The sequence below is a fragment of the Sorex araneus genome, chromosome 8, assembly GCF_027595985.1.
Source record: "Sorex araneus isolate mSorAra2 chromosome 8, mSorAra2.pri, whole genome shotgun sequence".
NCBI lineage: Eukaryota > Metazoa > Chordata > Mammalia > Eulipotyphla > Soricidae > Sorex > Sorex araneus.
The window spans coordinates 64,613,818-64,634,460 of record NC_073309.1 but is presented as its reverse complement, the minus strand read 5'-3'; the positions used below and the strand labels follow the sequence as shown (position 1 = coordinate 64,634,460).

The window sequence follows — 20,643 nt, the reverse complement described above, 5'->3', positions numbered from 1 at the left end:
TTGGAATCCCATGGAGTCCTCTCTTGCATAGGCGTGTTAATGGAAGAATATTCTGAAAGGACATTTCTCTTTTTTTTTTGGCGGGTGAGGACTCTCTATGGTGCTCAGGGCTTTCTTCTGGCTCTGAGCTCAGAGATCACTCCTAGTGATGCTTGGGGAACTGTATGTGGTACAGGGATCAAACCCAGCTGGCAAACACCTTACCTGCTATACCTTCTCTTTGGCCCAAGAAAGGATATTTCTACTATATGTTGATGTAGAGAAGAATGTTTAAAACATTGTTGAGGTGTTACTTTTTTTGGAATAAGAGTGTATCTTAGATTGTTTGGGTGATCTTAACTGATTATTGCGGTTTAATATTAACATCATCAGTTCATTCTTTTATCCATATAGTATCCATATAGCCTTTGCAGAAGGCAAACAATAAAAATCCAGAGCCAGGGTTTTAGCATTTCTTATAACTGGACTGAACTTTACTTTTCCAAAGTAATTTTGATGACCACTTTTATTCTGTGTAAGCACGGCCATTCCAATGTGAGTTTCGTATAAATGTACTTAGAGTTTTGGCAGGGCCGTTTTAACACTGGTCTTTTACTATAGATTGGGATTGGGCAAAACTCCTGCAAGTTAGAAATCAAATTTACCGGCAACGTACAGTAGCTTTTAGGGACCTGTGTGGTGTTTGGATGCATGCTTGGGTAGAGGCCAAAGGAGGTCTTTCCCTCACCCTGGGGCGACAGTCATCTTCTCGGAAGCCGGCAAGCACAGTGCTGGGTGACCTTCCTGGGCGGAAGGAGGCACCAGCTTTCAGACATCAGACTGTCCCTCATCCAACGCCTAGTGGTGTTACGGGAAGGACTGTCACCTGCTACAGGCAGGGCATGGGCTGAGCCTAGAGGCCTGTTTCCAGGACTCAGGTGCCCTCCCCCCCCACCTGCCGTGGCTAATGAGAAAGGGGCACTTGGGGCCGAGAGGGCTCCACTGTGGAGTTCATGCTTGCATGCTGGCCTCAGGCCCCAGACCTGGTGCCGATGGCTCTTCCCCGCCTGCACTGCTGGGCACCACCCTCAAGCACAGAGCTGGGAGCACCTCTGAACAAACTTCTCTGTTTTGGGGTCATACCTGGCGATGCTCAGGGTTGCTCCTGGAGGGGCTCAGGGGACCATCTGGGATGCTGGGGATTGAGCCCGGCTTGACTGTATTCAAGGCAAGCATCCTCCCCGCTGTGCTGTAGCTCTGCTCTCATGAGCACTTCCGAATGTGAGCCAAAAAATGAATTTTGTAACTTCATAGTGTCTTTCTGTATTTAATTATTGACACAAATTATGTAAGAAATAGTGTGCATTACACTTTCACCTTGGTAGACTTTTGCATACAGTCAGTCCCTTCACAGCCTTCTTGCGTACAAAGGACCTTAACCTTTGGAGCAGCCTTAAGCTTCTAAGGAGCAGGCTGAATAGGTTTTAATGTTTTTTTAAATTTTGGACCACACTTGGCAGTGTTCAGGGCTTACTCCTGGCTTTTTGCCCAGGGGTTACAGCTGGTGGGGCTCGAGGGACCAAACTGGGTGCTGGGTATTGAACTCTGGATACATATGTGCAAAGTAAGTGTCTCAGTCCTGTACTCTCTGCCCAGCCTCCTGAGTGGTGTTTCTGCAGAGGCCTTCGATAGCAAAGGTGTCTCTCTCCTTGAAAATGGGGAGTCAGCACTCTGTCAAAGGCACTGACTCATCGGAAATATATCCTGCAAAAACAAACCTTTCTCTCTGATCCTTTTCTTGAGAAATTTGGAGAGTACTAGGATTTCCTTGTCTACCTCATGAGACTGTAATGAAGATCAATTACTCTATTGCCTCTTCGTCCCACATTTTATATATAAGCGGTTTCTTATTTACTGCGTAAAATAGAATTTTTTTTTCTTGATGGCTTCTATACAATTATTTTTCAAAAAACCTTGTACATTTTAGGCAGTGGTTTTATAAAACAGCTAATGGTAGGTTTCATGCACTAAACATTTCTGCACCACACCTATCAGATTGCCCTTCCCCGCTCCATGTCCCAGTGTCACTTCCCCACCCAGTGTCCCCTCCTTCTCCCTTTCCCCCCTCCTCCCCCCCCATGTTAAGTTTCCTACTGAAAACCAGTTCTCAGTTTCTCTTGCTTTGGGCCTTTCTCATTCCCCTCTTTTCTTTGTATCCTGCACATGAGAAATCGTACTGTGCCTCTCCGTTTCCTTCAGACTAACTTCACTTAGCCTGATAATCTCCAGATCTGCCCACCTAGAAGCACATCGCATGATTTTGTCTTTTCGTGAAACTGAGTGTGTGTGTGTATGTCTGTGTGTGTGTCTGTGTGTCTGTGTACACCATAGTTTCTTTATCCAGTCATGTTTTCTTGGACACTCGGGTTGTTTGCAACCTTTGGCAGACGTGAGTAGTGCCGCGGTGAACGTGGCATTGCGCTTTCTTTTCTGGAGAGAGTTTTTGTGTGCTGGGGACAGAGGCCAGGAAGAGGAATTGTGGGTCGCATAGAAGCTCAGTGTTGAGTTTTGTCCACCAAAAGCAAGTCCCTATTGTGGGATTAAAGGACATCACTCATTTTGATATAGGCATGTGTGGCCTCCTTCCTCTTATGCTCATCAGGGAGTTTGAACAGCTCCCCTCCAAGACAAAAGGGAAGGGGGAAGAACTCTTACCATCACTGCTCCCGCCTGAGCCCCTGCCGCTGCCCTTGCTCACCGGGATGCGTATCAACAGTTTCATAGACTATTTTCTCATCTTTTTTTTGGGGGGAGGGGCCACGTCTGTTGTGCTCAGGGTTTTCTCCTGCCTCTGCACTCAGGAATTCCTCCTGGTGAGCTCCGGGGGCCAGACAGGGTTCTAGTGACTGAACTCAAGTTGGCTGCTTGCAAGGTGCCCGCCCTGCCATACTACCACTCTGGTCCCTATTTCCTTTTGATCTTCTTGTTTACCTTTAATTTTGTTGTCGGGCAACTAAAAGAGTAGTCGTTTCAAAATATAGATGAGATAATATTCTTGCACTTTTTCCAATGTGTATGATGATTGCTTTCCGTTTTTGCCAATATGGTGACAATCCTCCTCGATCTGGCCCTCTCCTTGCTCAAGATATTTCTGTTACACTGGCCTTCTAATATGGAAAACCCCAAGCCTTTCCCCCCTAGAAGCCCTTGACATTTCTGTTCTTCCTGTCTGGAATGTTCTTACCTCAGATATTTCCACTTTGGTTCCTTCTCATGTTCACCCCTCACATAGATGGTCAAGTTTCACCCTGTTTCCCCACCCTGGGCACCCTCTGCTCCTTCCCTTCCCTTCCCTTCCCTTCCCTTCCCTTCCCTTCCCTTCCCTTCCCTTCCCTTCCCTTCCCTTCCCTTCCCTTCCCTTCCCTTCCCTTCCCTTCCCTTCCCTTCCCTTCCCTTCCCTTCCCTTCCCTTCCCTTCCCTTCCCTTCCCTTCCCTTCCCTTCCCTTCCCTTCCCTTCCTCCCTCCTTCCTTCTCTCCCTCCCTCCCTCCCTCCCTCCCTCTCTCTCTCTCTTTCTCTCCCTCTTTCTTTCTTTCTCTCCCTCTTTCTTTCTTTCTTTCTTTCTTTCTTTCTTTCTTTCTTTCTTTCTTTCTTTCTTTCTTTCTTTCTTTCTTTCTTTCTTTCTTTCTTTCTTTCTTTCTTTCTTTCTTTCTTTCTTTCTTTCTTTCTGCATTCTACTATTTGGAATTATCCTGTAGACAGGTATTGAATTATTTATCTTTTTCCTGGACTGGAGGGTTGGGACCTTGTCTGTTTTATTCATTGTTGTGTCTAGAAGGTGATAAAATATTGAACAAGGGGTGAGGCCCAGGCATTCCCCAGTTGACTTGGAAGCTGGTCCCATGGGGCCTTCCTGCTGTGCTGGATCACGGGGAGGGCTGTCTAGGGTGTGGGGGGAGCTCTAGCCGGAGACCTGGGTGGTCATTGCGAAGGAGGGCAGGTGCTGCAGGCAGCTGGGGTGGGCTCACTGGTCTGAGATTAGTTCCTTATTTGAACACTGAGCTTCAGCTTAGACGGTGCCCAGCACATACTGGATGTCTCAGAATCGCCTACTGAATGAGTAGTACGATGAAAGGAAGGAGGGTCATCCCGCAGGCAGTGCCAGAGGAATCACCTCTGAGACTCAGACTGGACATCAGGCGTGAAGGCGGTCTTCCTTATTCCCTAGATGTTGAACAGTCGAAGCAGAGACCATACCAAGGTCACAAAAATTCCCTTTTACTTTCTTGGTTTTCCTCCAGAGTTTTGTTCTGTTTTGAGGTAACACCTCGCAGTTCTGGGGAGGCTCGTCCCCGCTCTCTGCTGGTGGGGACATGTGGTGCTTTGCTCCCCCGTGCAAAGCATGCACTCAGTTCATGGACTTTCTCCTCCCGCCCCAGCCCCCACTACGTTATTTTTGTTGTAGAATAAAATAAAATGCAAAATTGTCATCTTTACCAGTCTTTATTTTTTTTACTTTTTTGGGTCACACCTGGTGATGCACAGGGGTTACTCCTGGCTCATGTACTCAGGAATTACCCCTGGCGGTGCTCGGGTGACCATATGGGATGCTGGGAATCGAACCCAGGTCGGCCATGTACAAGGCAAACTCTCTACCCGCTGTGCTATTGCTCCAGCCCCCTTAACCAGTTTTTAAATGTACAGTTCAGTGGTGTCAGTACATTCAGATTGTTGTACAGCCTCACCATACCTATTTTTTTCTTTTGTTTATTTTTTATTGAATCACCATGAGCTACACTTACAAAACTTTAATGTTCGAGTTTCAGTCATACAGTGATCAAACACCCATCCCTCCACCAGTGTACATTTCCCACCACCAATGTCCCCAATATCGCCCACATGCCCCATTTCAGATCCAACCCGGGCTGAGCATGTTCAAGGCAAGTGCCTTTCCTGTTGTACTATCACCCTAGCTCCTAGGCGTCTTTTCCTGAATAGACTCATTGGGTGCTCCCCTTGGCGAGAGTGGGGTCTACCTGGTGGGTGACAGTGACTGACTGGAACAAGGTGGCATTTCTGATACAGAATGGTCAGGCCCGTAGACTTTATAACCACGTCTGTGCCTATTGTTCATTTTGTAGACTGTGCTTAAGGCCTTGCTGCTTCTATTCTACCACTAAGCTTATTATTAATCGCAGAGACTCATTCTCCAGCCATGCTGTGGTTAAGAGCGTGTCTCCAATCATGTCTGAGGCTGGCCACTTCATTCTTCCAGACTCTTGTTTTGTTTCTCTTTAGAACAGATGACATCTGTCTCATGGTGCTGATCCTTAGAGGGGGTCATTACATTTTAAGAATTTAGTAGGGGCAGGTGGCCCTGGAGATGGAAGAAGTTTGTTTTCCAAGAAGCCCACATTCTACTTTCTGAGCCTTCACTTAGGCCCCTAGACCTTTAGCCATCTTTTGTGTCTCCTCAGCACTCTAGTTTACACTAAATTTCTTTTTTCTTTTTTGCTTTTTGGGTCACACCCGGCGATGCTCAGGAGTTACTCCTGGCTCTGCACTCAGGAATTACTCCTGGAAGTGCTTGGGGGACCATATGAGATGCTGGGAATCGAACCCGGGTTGGCTGCGTGGAAGGCAAATGCCCTACCTGCTGTGCTATCACTCCAGCCCCTAAAATTCTTTCTTGACTTGGTGAGTCTTAACAACTGAGTGGTTGTTGTCTCAGGTGGTTGTTGATTGCTTAAGTCAATTCATCAGAAGATGAGGGTGTGAACTGTTTGGCCCTGCTCTTGGGACATTATTAGAATTGTTAAGGACTAACCCTTTCTAAACTAAATAAATTTCCCATCTGTGAAATGTTTGTTCAGGCATTCATTAGTGCAGCAAATATTTATTTAGCTCAGATGAACTCTACCCAGCACTGTGTTGGGCTTTGGGGGATTTAAAAACACCAGAAATAAAAAATAGAACAAAACAGGACAAAAGAGCTAAAGTGTTGACTAAATTGGTGGGCAGACGAGCAATAAAAAGCCCCGAGAAGGGGCTGAGTGAGGGCATAGCTGCCTCCCGTGCATCCTGTGGTGTGCGGTTCTCTGCCTCACTTGCTCCCCTCATCACTGATGGGTGCAGACCTGGAGCCCCCCTCCCGCCCTGCAGGGTGGCCTGGATATCTCTAGTACCCGCAGGGCCTGGGTGGCACCACATACTCAAGCCCTGCTTTCAACTACTGCACAGTTGGAGAATTGTGGATGAACCCCTGTGCCGCCCGAACAGTGCCTGCTCCCCGCTACCCCCCCCACCCAAATAAAACTTGCATGGAACTATGGAAAGGGTGCATTCTGCGCCCAGTTGGCATAAGAGCGCTTCAGCTAAGCAGGACTTTCATTCGCCCTTATCATAACGGATGTTGTGTTCCGGGATTGAGGAACTGGGGTGAAGCACTTGACCTGGAGTGTGGGAGCTGGGGCAGGCGTCCAGCCGGGCGAGGGGGCTGTGCAGGGTGGCCAGTGTGTGAGTGGGGGCTGACAGCGCCCCCTGAGGGAACTGGACGGTTGAGGATGGGCACGGGAAGAGGGACCGGGAGAAGATGAAATAGGTTTTGAATACCTAGGTTGAAAAGGAAGAATAATTTGATTCAAAAGGAAATTAATTTAAATTTAAGAAATTGCATAAGCACATCATAGAAGAAAAGAAAGAAACGCTGTTATACTCTGAACTACCCGCTCTTTCCTGGCGTGATTGGCGGCGGGCAGTTTTAGGAGTGTTTTCGCTCTTGCTACCCAGATGACCAAATAATATTTTGTTTAGAGAGGGCATGCCCGGTATTGATGGCCTTATGTTTTAGATTCCTTTCAAAAGTGTTGTTTTTTTTTTATAATAAACAGATATCTGCATTATAAATGTAGATTTTTGGGGGTCTGTCAGTTGCCAAATATATGATTAATAAATTTAAAAAATTCAGTATTTTACAAGCTCTTGGAGCATATGACTATATTTATGTGTTTTACTAAATTCTCTAATTTCCTATGTCTTTACAAAAGATGTAGAAATTGTTTTGGGTGAAAGAGGTACCAATAGAAAAAAGATTTACGAATATTTTTGGTTATTAACAAGTGTATGTTTTTTGCAGTTTTATTTTTTGTTGTTTGAATTTTTTTATGCTTTTAAAAAGCACAGGAAATGCTTTTTATTTATTTTTATTTATTTTTTATTTTTTTAAAACTTTTTATTAAATCACCATGTGGAAAGTTACAAAGTTCTCAGGTTTATATGTCAGTTATGCAATATTCAAACACCCATCCCTTCACCAGTGCCCATATTCCACCACCAGAAACCCCAGTATACCCCCCGCCCCCACCCCCTACCCCCTACTGTATAACTAATGAATTTCACTTCATTTTTTCTTTACCTTGATTACATTCCATAATTCAACACAAAACTCACTATAGTTGTTGGAGTTTCCAACCAAGAGAGACAGACCTACTACATTTGATAATTAGTTTTTCATTGCTGGAAATGAAGAGATATGTAGCCCCACTACTGCAAGTACATAACTCTCTCTCTCTCTTTTTTTTCTTTTTCCTTTTCCCTTTTTTTTTCTTTTTCCCCCTCATCTCCCTTCCCGCTCCTCATAGTATGGTGTACGCCACGCCGCGTCGGCCAGCGTGGGGCTTTTGCTTAGTTCACAGTCCAGAGAGGTGGCTGCTACATTAAAAACCTTCAAAATTTCAACAAAAACTTACTGTTATTATTTGGAGTTTCCCCCCCAACTCAGACCTGTTCAAAAGGAACCGTTTCACATTGCTGACAATTATAAATGTTAAGTAGGTTTTGGATTTCTGTATAAAGTCCAGGGAAAATTCTGCCAGAAATTACATAGCCCAGCTCACAGTCCCAGTGCATTGCTGTAAGAAGTCTCTGAATTCAAAGTCTCTAGGCGCAGAGGGTCCGATTCGCACTCAGCGGCTCCGGATTTATCTAGGCCGAGGGCGTGCCGGTTACGCCCCCTTCCCATGAGTTCCTGGGAGCCCCTAAAGTAAAAACCGAATACCTCTGGGTTTGGAGTCACAGAAGATGGCGCCTGCCACGTGGGTGCCGCCAGGCTGCTGCTTTCCGTGCAGGAAGACAGGGTGGGGAGGAAAAAAAAATCCACCCCCGGCAGCACAGAGTTGTAGCCCAGTTCGCAGTCCCAGTGCATTGCTATCGGATGCTGCGCTGGATGCCCGAATGTGTTACATCTCTGGAATCAAAGTCTTTAGGCGCAGAGGGTCCCAGGAAATGCTTTTTAAAAATATTTTTATGTTTTTAAAAAGCATTTCCTGTATTTGGACCATATGAATCTTAAAAAGTTACTATTGTTTTTGTTTTTTTATAAAAAATAATTATTTTCTGTTCATCATTAGATGTGGAACCCTAGAAATCATTTATGAGAAATCACATTTAGGTTTCTGTAAGAATTTAGCAAGTCTTTATTCTTTATTGTTTCTTATAGGAGTATTATATTTTTTAAAAAGTTGTATCACTGTATCACTGTCATCCTGTTGTTCATCGATTTACTCGAGCAGGTGTCAGTAACGTCTCCATTCCTCCCAGCCCTGAGATTTTAGCAGCCTCTCCTTACTCGCTTTTCCCAATAATTGGAGGCTCTTTTCAGGGTCAAGGGAATGAGACCTGTTATTGATACTGTATTTGGCATATCAAATACGCCATGGGGAGCTTGCCGGGCTCTTCCGTGATCTTCCCTAGTGCTACCAGGAGTAATCCCTGAGCACCACCCAAAACCCAGAACACACAGCTGGAACGATTATTATAGCAGGTAAGGCATCTGCCTTGCACATGGCTGACTGAGGTTCAATTCCTGGCATCCCGTGATTCCTGTGGTCTGGACCTGGCACATGATAAGGCTTTTCATCACCTAAACTGTGTGACGTGCAAGTGTTCTTAATATCCAAATGAGGAAGCTTGCGAGATAGCACAGCAGGCAACACCCTTGCCTTGTATGCGGTCAATGCAAATTAAACCCCAGCACCCCGTGGGGTCCCGAAGTCCCCAGGAGTGATCCCTAAGCGCAAAGCCAAGAGAAAGCCCCGAGCACAGACCGGTGTGACCCAAAACCCAAACAGGAAAATGTAGGGAAAACACACACATTCTGTTTTTTGCTTTTTGTGTCACACCTGGCGATGCACAGGGGTTACTCCTGGCTCTGCACTCAGAAATGACCTGTGGTGGTGCTCAGGGGACCATATGGGATGCTGGGAATCGAACCCGAGTTGACCGCGTGCAAGGCAAATGCCCTACCTGCTGTGCTATCACTCCAGCCCAACATACACATTCTTGAGTCTTCAAACTTCTTGTTTTGGGGTCACTCCTGTTAATAGTGGGTGTCCGTGTGGTGCCAGGGGTTGAACAGAGGACTTTCCATGCATGGTAAAGGCTCTAGCCCTTAGGGTCATCTCCCAGGTCAAAACTTCTTAGTCTTATATTGAGAAACTATGATTGACAAAGTTCTTTCTTCCTGAGTGTTAGGCATCATGATGGTCCAGCACCACCTCACCAGTATCTACTTCCCTCCACCAGCGTCCCCGGTACACCTTCCACCCATAGCCTGCCTCTGTAGCAGTCAATTTTTTTTTTTTCAATTTTAGGCAATTTTCAAAATGGTTTTTGGCCCACACCCAGTGGTACTGAGGGCTTACTCCTGGCTCTGCACTCGGGGATCCGGAGACTGTCTGCGGTGCTGGGGCTCAGACACGGTTAGGCATGTTCAGAGCCAGCACCCTCGCTGAGTGGCTGCCCCAGCCCCTTAATAAAGAATTCATTTGCTGTATTTGGTGGGGAAGTAATTTGGGCCACACGTGGCTATGCTCAGAGAATGTCATGCCGGGGGTTGACCTGGGGTTGGCTGTGTGCACAACAAGCATCTTAGCCCCTGCGTATCTGTCCATGTAACTCCCCAAATACTTCATTAATTGCTTTTGTATACCTGAATAAAAACTAGTTCATTGGAATAGCTGATTATTCACGACTAAGTAGTCTATTCAATATATAGAAACATGTTGAGAACTGTGTTATTTAAAAGTGGGGAGTGTGTGTGTGTGTGTGTGTGTGTGTGTGTTTGTGTTTAAAACATTAATAAATGCTAAACCAGACCAACTCTGAATTTGCTTTTATTTTTGTTATTTGGACCAAGCCTATTTGTTTCCTTAATCTCAAATTCCCAATTCATCCATAAATTACAATTTCAGAACTGCTTTACTTGCCATAACAATGTGGGCTAAACAAATGCTTTTTAAAATGCAGTCACATTATCAACAAATGTTTCAAAATAATTAGTCATTTACCTTAACTTTTTAATTGAAATTGTAATACAACAAATATAGCAGAGTGTGTTATATTTTGTTGTTTTTTTTTCTTTTGGTAAATCTGTGTGTCATTTTTTTTCTTTTGGTAAATCTAACAGATAGTGTTTGCTTCTGCTTCTAGAAATTTATTAAAGGAAGGGAGGAGTGGCATAGGGCAATTTCCTGTGTGCACTTCCTTCCTTTTATATAGTCTCACAGGCAAGAGTGCTTTTGTGATACTGTCTATAAATGGGCTGGACAGACATTTTGTCCACGTAACTTGCATTTCTGAGTGCTTGAAAACAGGGCAGCCTCTCTGAAACCATGCCGCATTTTCAGTTTCAAACTTCATTGAGTTCGAAAGTCCTCTTAGGCTTCTGCTTATAGCTAGAGCAATATTCTTTCTTAGTCAACTCTCCTTTTTTTTGTTTTTTGTTTTTGGGTCACACTCTGTGGTGCCCAGTGCTTACTCCTGGCTCTGTGCTCAGGTATCCCACCTGGAGGTAGTTGGGAGACGGGATGGGTTGTTGGACTCAGACCCAGTTTGGTTAAGTACGAGACAAAAGCCCGGCTTGCTGTACTATTGCTCCAGCCCTTCATCTCTCTCTGTATATTTAAATTAGCTGCTGGGAACACAAGCCATTTCTTTTTCATCTGTGGAAGGTTTGTTTTTCAGATTAGATTAAACCCTTTCAGTGTTTTCCCCCTTTCCTTTCGGCTTTCATCAGACTATGCTTACTGTAATGTACTGTAAATAAACTCAGATTCATGAAGACATACACGTTGACACATAAATACGTACTACATTGGCACCTGCATGATTACAGAGCTTTACTCCCACATTTATTATTATTATTGTTATTTTATTTGGGGGCTACACAGAGCGATGCTCAGGGTTACTCTTGGCTCTGCACTCAGGAATTACTCCTGGGGGCCTGGGGGGCCGTGTGGCATGCCGGGGATTGAATTCAGGGTGGCGTGCACGGCAAGGGCCCTACCTGCTGCTCTGTTGCTCAAGCCTTACTCCCACATTTAAAAAGCTTTGTGGGATCCCTGAAAAGTCACATGCTTTCTCTGTGGAAAAATGTGTCCAGTTGTATGACTTTTATGCTAAGTTCAGGGGACACACTTTTGTGGTGCCTGGAATTGTTTATTTTCTGGCTTCTTTCACTTTAAGGAAAGGAACTTGGATTTGTTACCCACAATAGCTTCTGTGCTCAGAAGTGACATGTCCTTAGTGCTTAATGAATATCTGTGGAAGGAAGGAATGATAAACATTGATACACATTTATCAATGTTGAGAAACACTGACAGCACTGGTAAACATATTGATAAACACTTTATCTTCCATTGTTCTTAAAAGTTTAATATAGGGTAACTGAAAATTGAGATGTCTAAAAAGTAAATTTTGAATTCAATGCAGACTTTGGAAACAACAGTAATAATTAGTTTAAGAATTAAGAATTGGGGCTGGAGAGATATCACAGCAGGTGAGGCATTTGCCTTGCACGCGGCTGACCCAGGTTCGATTCCCAGCATCCCATATGGTCCCCTGAGCACCGCCAGGGGTAATTCCTGAGTGCAGAGCCAGGAGTAACCCCTGTGCATTGCCGGGTGTGACCCAAAAAGCAAAAAAAAAAAAAAAAAAAAAGAATTAAGAACTATGATCATGAGGTTTTGGAAAATGAAGTGAAAGAAGATGTTTCATGGAGCCCTCTGAAGTTTGAGAATTAAAGTGAGCTGCAGCATTTCCCAGCATTTCCCTCAATTCCCTTTCCCTGGAGGCTGTTCCGATGTCCCCAGATGCACACCCTTGGTGATGCTGCTCCAGCTAGTGGTGGTGCTGCCGGAGGGTCGTTGGGAGCTTCTCACGACTGACTGGTGCAGTTGGAGATTTCTTGGGGTCCTGGAGAGCGGTGAAGGCAAGTGGCCGGGATCACATGGGGTACAGTGAGTTGGTGGTACAGTCAGACCCAGGCAGGCGCTCTGCCACTGAGCCATCTGGCAGTCTCTGAGAGTGATTCTTAGGAAAATCTGAGTTTGTTTTAAGCTCTCAAAGAGTCTGATGTATCTTTCCTTTCTTTCTTTGGGATGGCCACTCCCGGCCCTATGCTCGGGGACCGCAAGCAGTATGCGGAAACGGACCAGAGATGAAGGCCTGTCATAGCCTGTCCTGTGTCTCCTACCCGCTTTATCTTTTCTCACCACGTTTTCATCTGAATCACTGCTTCCCCTCAAGCTCCTCTGTGGTACATATCCTTCTTCCGGGCAGCCAAAAACCATTTCCTTATTTCAGGGTTGTAACCTTGATGATAAAGACATATGCCTGGGGCAGCATTTGGGACCCTGAGGAGCTAGTTTCCAGCCTGACTCTTGGTCTATTAGGTGAGCACCTTGTGGGGTTTCTAAATCTATGCTGATGGTGTGCAGTGCTTGATTCATCTGAAGACATCTCATCTTTTTTTAAATTGAGTCACTGTGAGATACAGTTACAAGGCTTTCATGTTAAATTTCAGTCATACAATGATTGACCACCCCTCCCTCCACCAGTACACATTTTCCATAACCAATGTCCCCAGTATTCCTACCCCATCCCAGCCCTCTCCCTGCCTCCAAGGAAGACAGTTTCCCCACACTCTCTCTACTTTTGCGCACTATGGTTTGCAATACAGATACTGAGAGGTTATCATGTTTGGTCCTTTATCTGCTTTCAGCACACATCTCCCATCCTGAATGATCCCTCCAACCATCGTTGACTTAATGATCCCTTCTCTATTCCAGCGGCCTTCCCCCCCAGCTCACGAGGCAGGCTTCTAACCATGGAGCAATCTTCCTGGTCCTGTCTCTACTGTCCTTGGGTGTCAGTCTCGTATTAAAGACATCTAATTTAAACCTTGTGCTTCTAAGGAATTTTGGATGCATAGTATTAATCTAGGTAGAGTTTATCTCAAAATCCCCCCCCCCCCCCAACCCATTTGGTAGAATAAAACTGTAGCCACTTCCCTGTTACAGACAGTGACTTGATAAACAAAATGCCACATGCCCTTCTTGAAATTTTAATCAATTAGTGCTATGGTTTTGGGTCACACTCAGTGATGCTCAGGGGTGCTTCTTGGCTCTGGACTTAGAGAGGTCATCCCTGGCAAGTGCTCGGGGGACTATAGGGATGACAGAGCTGTGTGCAAGGCAAGTGCCTACCTGCGGTACTCTCTCCAGCCTCACTTTTTGAAATTTTATTTTATTAAAAATTTTTTTTATTAATTCACTGTGAGGAACAGTAACAAAACTTTTATGTTTGAGCTTTAATCATAGTCATCAAACACCCATCCCTTTACCAGTGCACATTATCCACCACCAAAATCCCCAGTATCCGCCCTCCTCCCATTCCACACCTCCCCCTGCCTGTGTGGCAGACAATTTTCAAAATACTCATTCTCTACTTTAGTTACCTTCGATGTTTAAAGACCAGTCCTACCACCCCTCACACCTGCTGAAAAGGCAATGCTAGACAATGTGTTTTGTATTGCTGTTATGGATAGAATATAATGTCACGACTGTGCGCTCTAGGAATTCTGGAATTTGAATTATTAGGGTCTGAAGAGATCGCTGCAGCAAGTTGCTCAGGTCTGAGATTGTTTGTATGTCTCTGGATCGTGGTCGAGTGGGAGCTTTTAAGTAGAGGGTGGGCAGGTGTGGCCTCATCTCGGAGTCCCATCAAGGTGGCGGGGGGAAGGAGAAGTTTTGAAATTTTAAATAAAGGAGGTACTTGAGTGCTAAAGCCAGTGAGATTACTGTGTGCTCTGTTATTCCTATGACTTTTAGTGCTTAGAATATGGCTGCCGCATTGTTGACACTGGAACACTGGGATCAGCCTCTCCATCAGCCGCTGGATTCCCAGGCTAGCACCATTCTGGTCCTGCATCTCTGTTCCCCTTTTCGTGGCTCCTGGCCTTGCTTCCCAAGTGCTGACCTCCGCCACACCTGGGTGGCAAATGCTTGGAGGGTCTTTGCATTTTCATTGTGGGTAACCAAGCTTTTAATTGGCAAGGACCTACACCCGGGCACAGGCAGAGGGCAAACACGCCGTTCATCAAAGTTAATGATGAGGCTGGGAAAGTGTAATTTTGGCCTAAGGAAATATTTGGACTTGCTGCAGTTCCTCAGAGGATTACTTAATGGGGGAGTAATATTTGTGGTTCATAGTTTGAAGTTACTGAGCAGACACGACTCTCTGTGTGACAAACAGTCTATATGAGGAATCAGACTTGACAGTTTCTTCATGAGTGGGTGTGTAAGTCATTTAGGGGGTTGCTGTGGAAGATTTTGTATATAATAATAGTAATCATAGTAATAGCAAATCCCATGACTTCTCCCTCAAGAAACTCTTCCTGGTTTTCTTCAGGATTTGCCCATTCCCTCTCCTTCCATGCTTCCCATTTACTTTGTCATTTCTTACCATCTTGCCTAGAACCTGGTTTAATTACAGCTTTTCTCTCCTTGTCTTGCAATTAATTATGAGGAGCTTAATAGGCTAGACTGAGCACCTTACAATTAGTGCTCTGCCTTATAAGAACGAGGTCCTAGGATGAAGGAGAGACTTTTGTTTTTTGCTTTTTGGGTCACACCTGGCGATGTACAGGGGTTACTCCTGGCTCTGCACTCAGGAATAACTCCTGGAGGTGCTCAGGGAACCATATGGGATGCTGGGAATTGAACCTGGGTCGGCTGCGTGCAAGGCAACACCCTACCTGTTGTGCTATCGCTCAAGCCCCAAGGGGAGACCTTTAATTCCTGTTTATACCCAGTCTGGAGCGATAGCATACCGAGTAGGGCATTTGCCTTCCACGCAGCTGACCCGGGTTCGATTCTTCCCTCCCTCTTGGAGAGCCCAGGAAGCTACCGAGAGTATACTGCCCGCATGGCAGAGCCTGGCAAACTCCCTGTGGCGTATTCGATATGCCAGAAACAGTAACAAGTCTCACAATGGAGATATGACTGGTGCCCGCTCGAGCAGATCCATGAACAACAGGATGACAGTGCAACAGTGCTACCCTCAGTGTCTAAGCGTGCCTGTTTCTGTCATGTTTGTAAATGCAGGGGATGGTGAGATAGTGCCAGCCAAGGAGAGTTTCCAGTGGTGATTGGGCTCGTGTCAGTCGTATATAAGAAATGGTGCAGGGAGTTCCTAATATTAGCTCTCTCTTCTTCCCTGCGTCTGTCCTCGGCTGCCTCCCCTGGCTTTAGCTCCATTGCTTCTGTTTGAGAGCAAATGTTTGCTCTCTGCGTGAGGCAGCACCCATTCAGTACGATGGATGTGGGGATGTGCTCTAACGCTAGCTTCAGGGTCTCCCAGCCTGTGTCAGGGGGCACTCCTGACAATATATGGCCTCACTGTGTCCACCTGATGGTGTGGCCTTTGAACCTGACTACACTTGGCTTCCTGGTCACCAGCGCCACACCCAGCAGTGCCCAGGGAGACAGGGCGTCCATGTGTAAGGAGTGCCGCAGCTGCTGTGACTTACCTTGTGGGGTTCTGCATGTCTCGGCATTGGCAAACTGAAAATCCCCTGAGTTTGAGCATAGTCTGGTAGCTGAAACTTTCGGAGGGGCGACGCGGGAATCCTTAGTGTGTTCAAGTGAGTTATAGTTTTGGCACTCAGATTTTACCTGAAGCCAAATTTTAAGTTTCCTTCACTTTTTAGAAATACACCTGAAATCATGGGAACAGTGACAAAATGAGGTTCATATTTGAAATCAGCTTATTTATATTTTTTCCATTTTCTTTTCAACCACTTCTGGCAGTGGTCACTCCTGGCAGTGCCTGGTGGACCATACAGTGTCAGGGGTCAGACCCAGGCCTCCTGCATGCAAAGCGTGGCTCGGCCCTTTGAGCTTCCATCCACTTCTCTCCACGTCCCGCCCCTTTTCTTTTTTTGGTCTTTTTCCTTCTAGGTCACGCCCATTGATACTCAGGGCTTACTCCTGGCTCTGCACTCAGGGCTCACTCCTGAGGAGGCTCTGGGGGCCTCTGTGGTGCCTGGATCAAACCTGCATTGGCTGTGTGCAAGGCAAGTGCCCTGCCGACTGTGCTATTGCTCTGGCCCCAGTTTTTGGTTTTCTTGTCTCCAAGTCAGATTGCATGAATTAAAACAACAGCGACAACAAAAGAAACAGAGCAGCCAATATTTAGTGTATCCTGTGTTGGCCCATGCCACTATCAGCACATTTTTAAAAGTAATTAAGGTGGGGCTGGAGTGATAGGATAGCGGGAAGGTGTTTACCTTGCATGCGGCCGACCTGGGTTCGATTCTCAGCATCCCATATGGTCCCCTGAGCACCTCCAGGAGTAATTCCTGAGTGCAGAGCCAGGAGTAACCCCAGGTGTGACCCCCCCACCTTCCAAAAAAAAAGTAATTTAGGCACTAAGATTTATTTAAGCACAGAGCTGGGAATTAGCCCTGAGTGTATCTAAAATCCCTTTTCCTCCAAACATATTTTTATACATGTGAACTTTACTAACTGATGGCAGTATTCTACTTCTGAGTTTGTAGAAGAGAAAATCTGATTTAAGTTGTTGATTAAAATGACGGCAATAAAAAGTTTGGGATTTTTCCCATATTGAGAATGTGGGTTCCTGGACTCTCTAGACCATCCCTCCCCCAGCCCTTGATGCAAGGAGCCTTTGTGGATGTTTGTCTCAGATTGAATTCAAAGACTTTGGGTTAAGATGAGGGCGGGGAAGGTCTTGGGCTTGGGCGGGGTCTGTCTTAGAGTTCTGGAGAATAAATTTTCCTGGAGGGTTGTTCCAGGGGAGTTGAACAGGATTCTTCACTGAGTTTCAGAAACAGATCATGGCCCCGCTGCCTCCTCTCTGTGCTAAGAGACCCAGAAAAATCCTGTAACTTGGCATGAGGCCGAGCTGGGAGGGACCAGCGTTTTCTCTGTTGCGGTTTGCTAGCTGCTCTCCAGCCCCGCTGGCTAGGACAGCCACAGTCAGACCTGTGTGAAGGACCCAGCCGTCCTGCTTTTCTTATGCCCATTCTTCAGCCTTAATTCATGTCATCATCTTTATGTTTCTGGGTCTCCTTTTTATCTTTCTTTTCTTACTATTTTCACCTTTTTTTTTTCTCTCAATTTCTGATCACTTTTTTCCTGTTGATTTGTTTCCTTCCTTTCCTCCTCCTCCTTTCTTAATTTATGAGTACGTTAGAGTAGTGTATCTTAATAATTGCATTTCTTTTGGTGGGGGGGTTGTATGGAACAGAAACCGACTTTGATATGCTCAAGGCCCAAACTTCATAATCTCCCAGTGGTTTGGTCTAAGGCAGGAAGTAGCCTTGATGGTTAGAAATAGGAAACAGTCTTTCTGTTTCCTTTTTTGTCTGGCTCACTTGTTCATTCTCTTATCGAACAGTTGACTAGCTTCAGGGGAGTGTCTGGGCTCCGGGGATACAGCAGAGAACCAGAGGGACGAGTCGTGTCTTCACCGACCTTCTGTTCTGCTGGGGCCAGAGCACAGTACAGCAGGGAGGGTGTTTGACTTGAAAGCAGCTGATCTGGCTTACATCCCTGGGTCCCCGCGCCTCCAGGAGTGATCTCTGAGTGCAGAGCAGGGGGTATGCCCCAAGCCTTGCTGGGTGTGGCCCCCAAAGAAATCAAAACACAAACAAACAAAAACAAAAGGGTTCATGTCCCCTGAGATGTGCTAGTGATGGCCGGTTCAGGAAGGTGGGAGTTCAGAGAGGGCCTCTTGGTGGGAGAGCAGCCGAACAAATTAGGTGGAAGAACATTCTAGGCAGATGCAATAGCATAGAATGAATATGTCCTAGGGCCTCAAGAGCGGTATGGCTGTGGCTCGGGGCTGAAGAGGCGGGTATGTATGATGGGCTGTGAGAACATTGCCAGGGCTTGTATGTGACGGCTGAGTTTGGGTTTTACTCTTCATGACTTGGGAAGCTTTTGCTAAAGACTTGAACATAGGGGCTGGAGTGATAGCACAGCGGGTAGGGCATTTGCCTTGCACGCGGCCGATGCAGGTTTGATTCCCAGCATCCTATATCATCCCCCAAGCACTGCCAGGAGTGATTCCTGAGTGCACCAGTCAGGAGAAACCCCTGCATCACCGGGTGTGATGCAAAAAAAGAAAAAAGAGACTTGAAAATAATCAGATTTGCCTTAAATAGACTTTTAAGACTCCGCAGGAAGGGTTGGAGAGATAGGGTGTGGTGGGTGTGGTGCTTGCCTTGCACGGGGCCAGCTGTGGCCAGCCTCAGCATTACATTTGGTCACTTGAGCCCCGCCAGGAGTGACCGTGATGCAGAGCCTTGAGAAAGCCCTGGGTACCGCTGGGGGTGGCCCCAAACCCAAATCAAAAGAAAACAAAACAAATACCCCAACTATTAGAACTATACCCAAAGTTCTAAAATGAGATAGCTGTTATCTCCATATTTGAACTCTCTTTTATCCTGCTGTGTCGTGTGGCTGATCCGTTATGTCTAATCTTCCGATTGTCTTAATCTTTTCTATCCCTAGGATATAACCTGGTGCTTTATGAAAGACATGAGGATTGAAAAGGTGAATTTATTGCATGGGTTGGCAAGTACTTTTTTGTGTGTATCTGGCATTTTATTGAGATACAGGCCTTGTATCACCTTTGATTAAAGTTAGGGCAGTCATCATTTTTGTTGTTTGGTGACATAGTTCAGATACTTAGCCTTATGACTAATGTAAGGATAGCAGTGATTTTTAGCCACGATTGTGTGTTAGAAATACCCATAGACCAGATCTTGTTTCTGGTGAATCAGAGTCTTGGGATAAAAGTCAGGATATCAAACTCTTACAAGGATTTAGAGGTTTTTCTGAGGAATGGTTGAAGTTGGGATCCTGTGGGTTAGAAGATGTGAAGTAACATAGAAAAAATGCCACATGTGGTCAGGAACATAATCACTTTGTTTTAGGAATTATCCATGGTGCCTGTTACCAGTAACTGCTGAGTGAAAAAGGAAACATCTTTTGTTTGTTTGTTTTTTGGCCACACCTGGCGATGCCCAGCGGTTACTCCTGGTGGTACTCAGGGTTCCATATGAGATGCCAGGGATGCAATCCAGGCCAGCTGCATGCAAGGCAAGCTCTCTATTCGCTGGAATTTCTCTCTAGCCCCAGAATGAAACATCTTAACCTCTTTATTGAGCGGGTAGAATTGATGGGTGGAATTCTCTGCTCATCACCTTTTTCTCTCCATCTTCCTCATTTTCCTTACGAATAAGCTGGCAGTATAAATCTGCTGCTTGCTAGAAGATAGGGCTCAGAAATTGCTGACCGGGGCCCAGGAAGGCGTTTTCTGGAAGTTGTGAGGTCTCCCTACAGTTGTGAACGAGTAGAGGGAAATTCTCAGTATGTGCAGGGAAAGTGTAATAATGATTATTTCCACTATATTCTCGAAGGACAGTTCTGTCACGTGGCACAGATTTTAAGACTTGGGGCTAATGTACAGTAAAATTGCCACAGAATTCTCCTGTAGACACCTGATGGCTGTACCTCCTGTTTCTCCTGGGTTCGCTAAGCAACAACGCTTTGTAAACACGGGAAGAGAACAACCAGTTCCTTGTTCATTGTTGGTTTTCTAGTCTTGAGTCAATTCGAAGAATAGCGCTTGCAAGTTGCTAGGAGAACCTTGATCTGAGATTTTTTCCCTGCTGTGTGGCTACTGCCTTAGAAGTTAGGATAACATCTTACCTACATTCTTCATTTTGAAAAAGAATGAGGGGAAGCTTAGTTTTCTCTTCCCTAAGGTGTTCTAGTGTTCTAGTTACCAAAATGAGTATAATATGAAGGATTCTTCTCTACCGCCTCCATTTTCTAGATTTTAGGCTGTTGTAAATTGCCCGAAGTCCTTGGGAAGCAATTTACTCTTTGGTCTTACTGTTCTCTCATCCATTTGGATTCTGACACTTCAATTTTGGCAGTTTTCCACCTGTTTTTGTCCAGAAAGTTTTGGATCTTTCTTACTCAATTTTCTTCCCAATTATTTCCCATTTGTTACATCAAGAAAATCTTTCCCCTCCTATTTGCAAGGGCAGATTTGAAGTCAGTCCTAATTTTAATGCCAAATTTGTGCATTAGAAAATGCATTAGAAAAGCTAATGCATTTTGAATTAGGTATATAATAAATAACAAAGCAAAAAAGAAAACCTCAAAGTCCATTTTAGCATCATTATAAGCATATTCATGTTTTTGTAATTTAAATTTTACTTACATGTTTTAATGGACAATAATTTAATTCTTTTAAATGTTTAAACAACTTTTGGTTTTGGGGCTACA

The 20,643-nt window shown here is 45.3% G+C and overlaps 1 protein-coding gene across 3 annotated transcripts in view; it reads left to right on the top strand.

Annotated features, from left to right (window-relative positions):
• CDC14A (cell division cycle 14A) overlaps positions 1 to 20,643 on the top strand; it is a 190,216-nt gene that overhangs the window by 39,373 nt on the left and 130,200 nt on the right. For 2 of the 3 annotated variants that reach the window (XM_055146297.1, XM_055146295.1), the window contains exon 5: positions 18,856 to 18,897. The exons of the other annotated variant lie outside the window; for it this stretch is intronic. In XM_055146297.1, the coding sequence (XP_055002272.1) occupies positions 18,856 to 18,897 (42 nt within the window). The remainder of the gene's footprint in view (positions 1 to 18,855; positions 18,898 to 20,643) is intronic. 3 annotated transcript variants of the gene reach the window in all.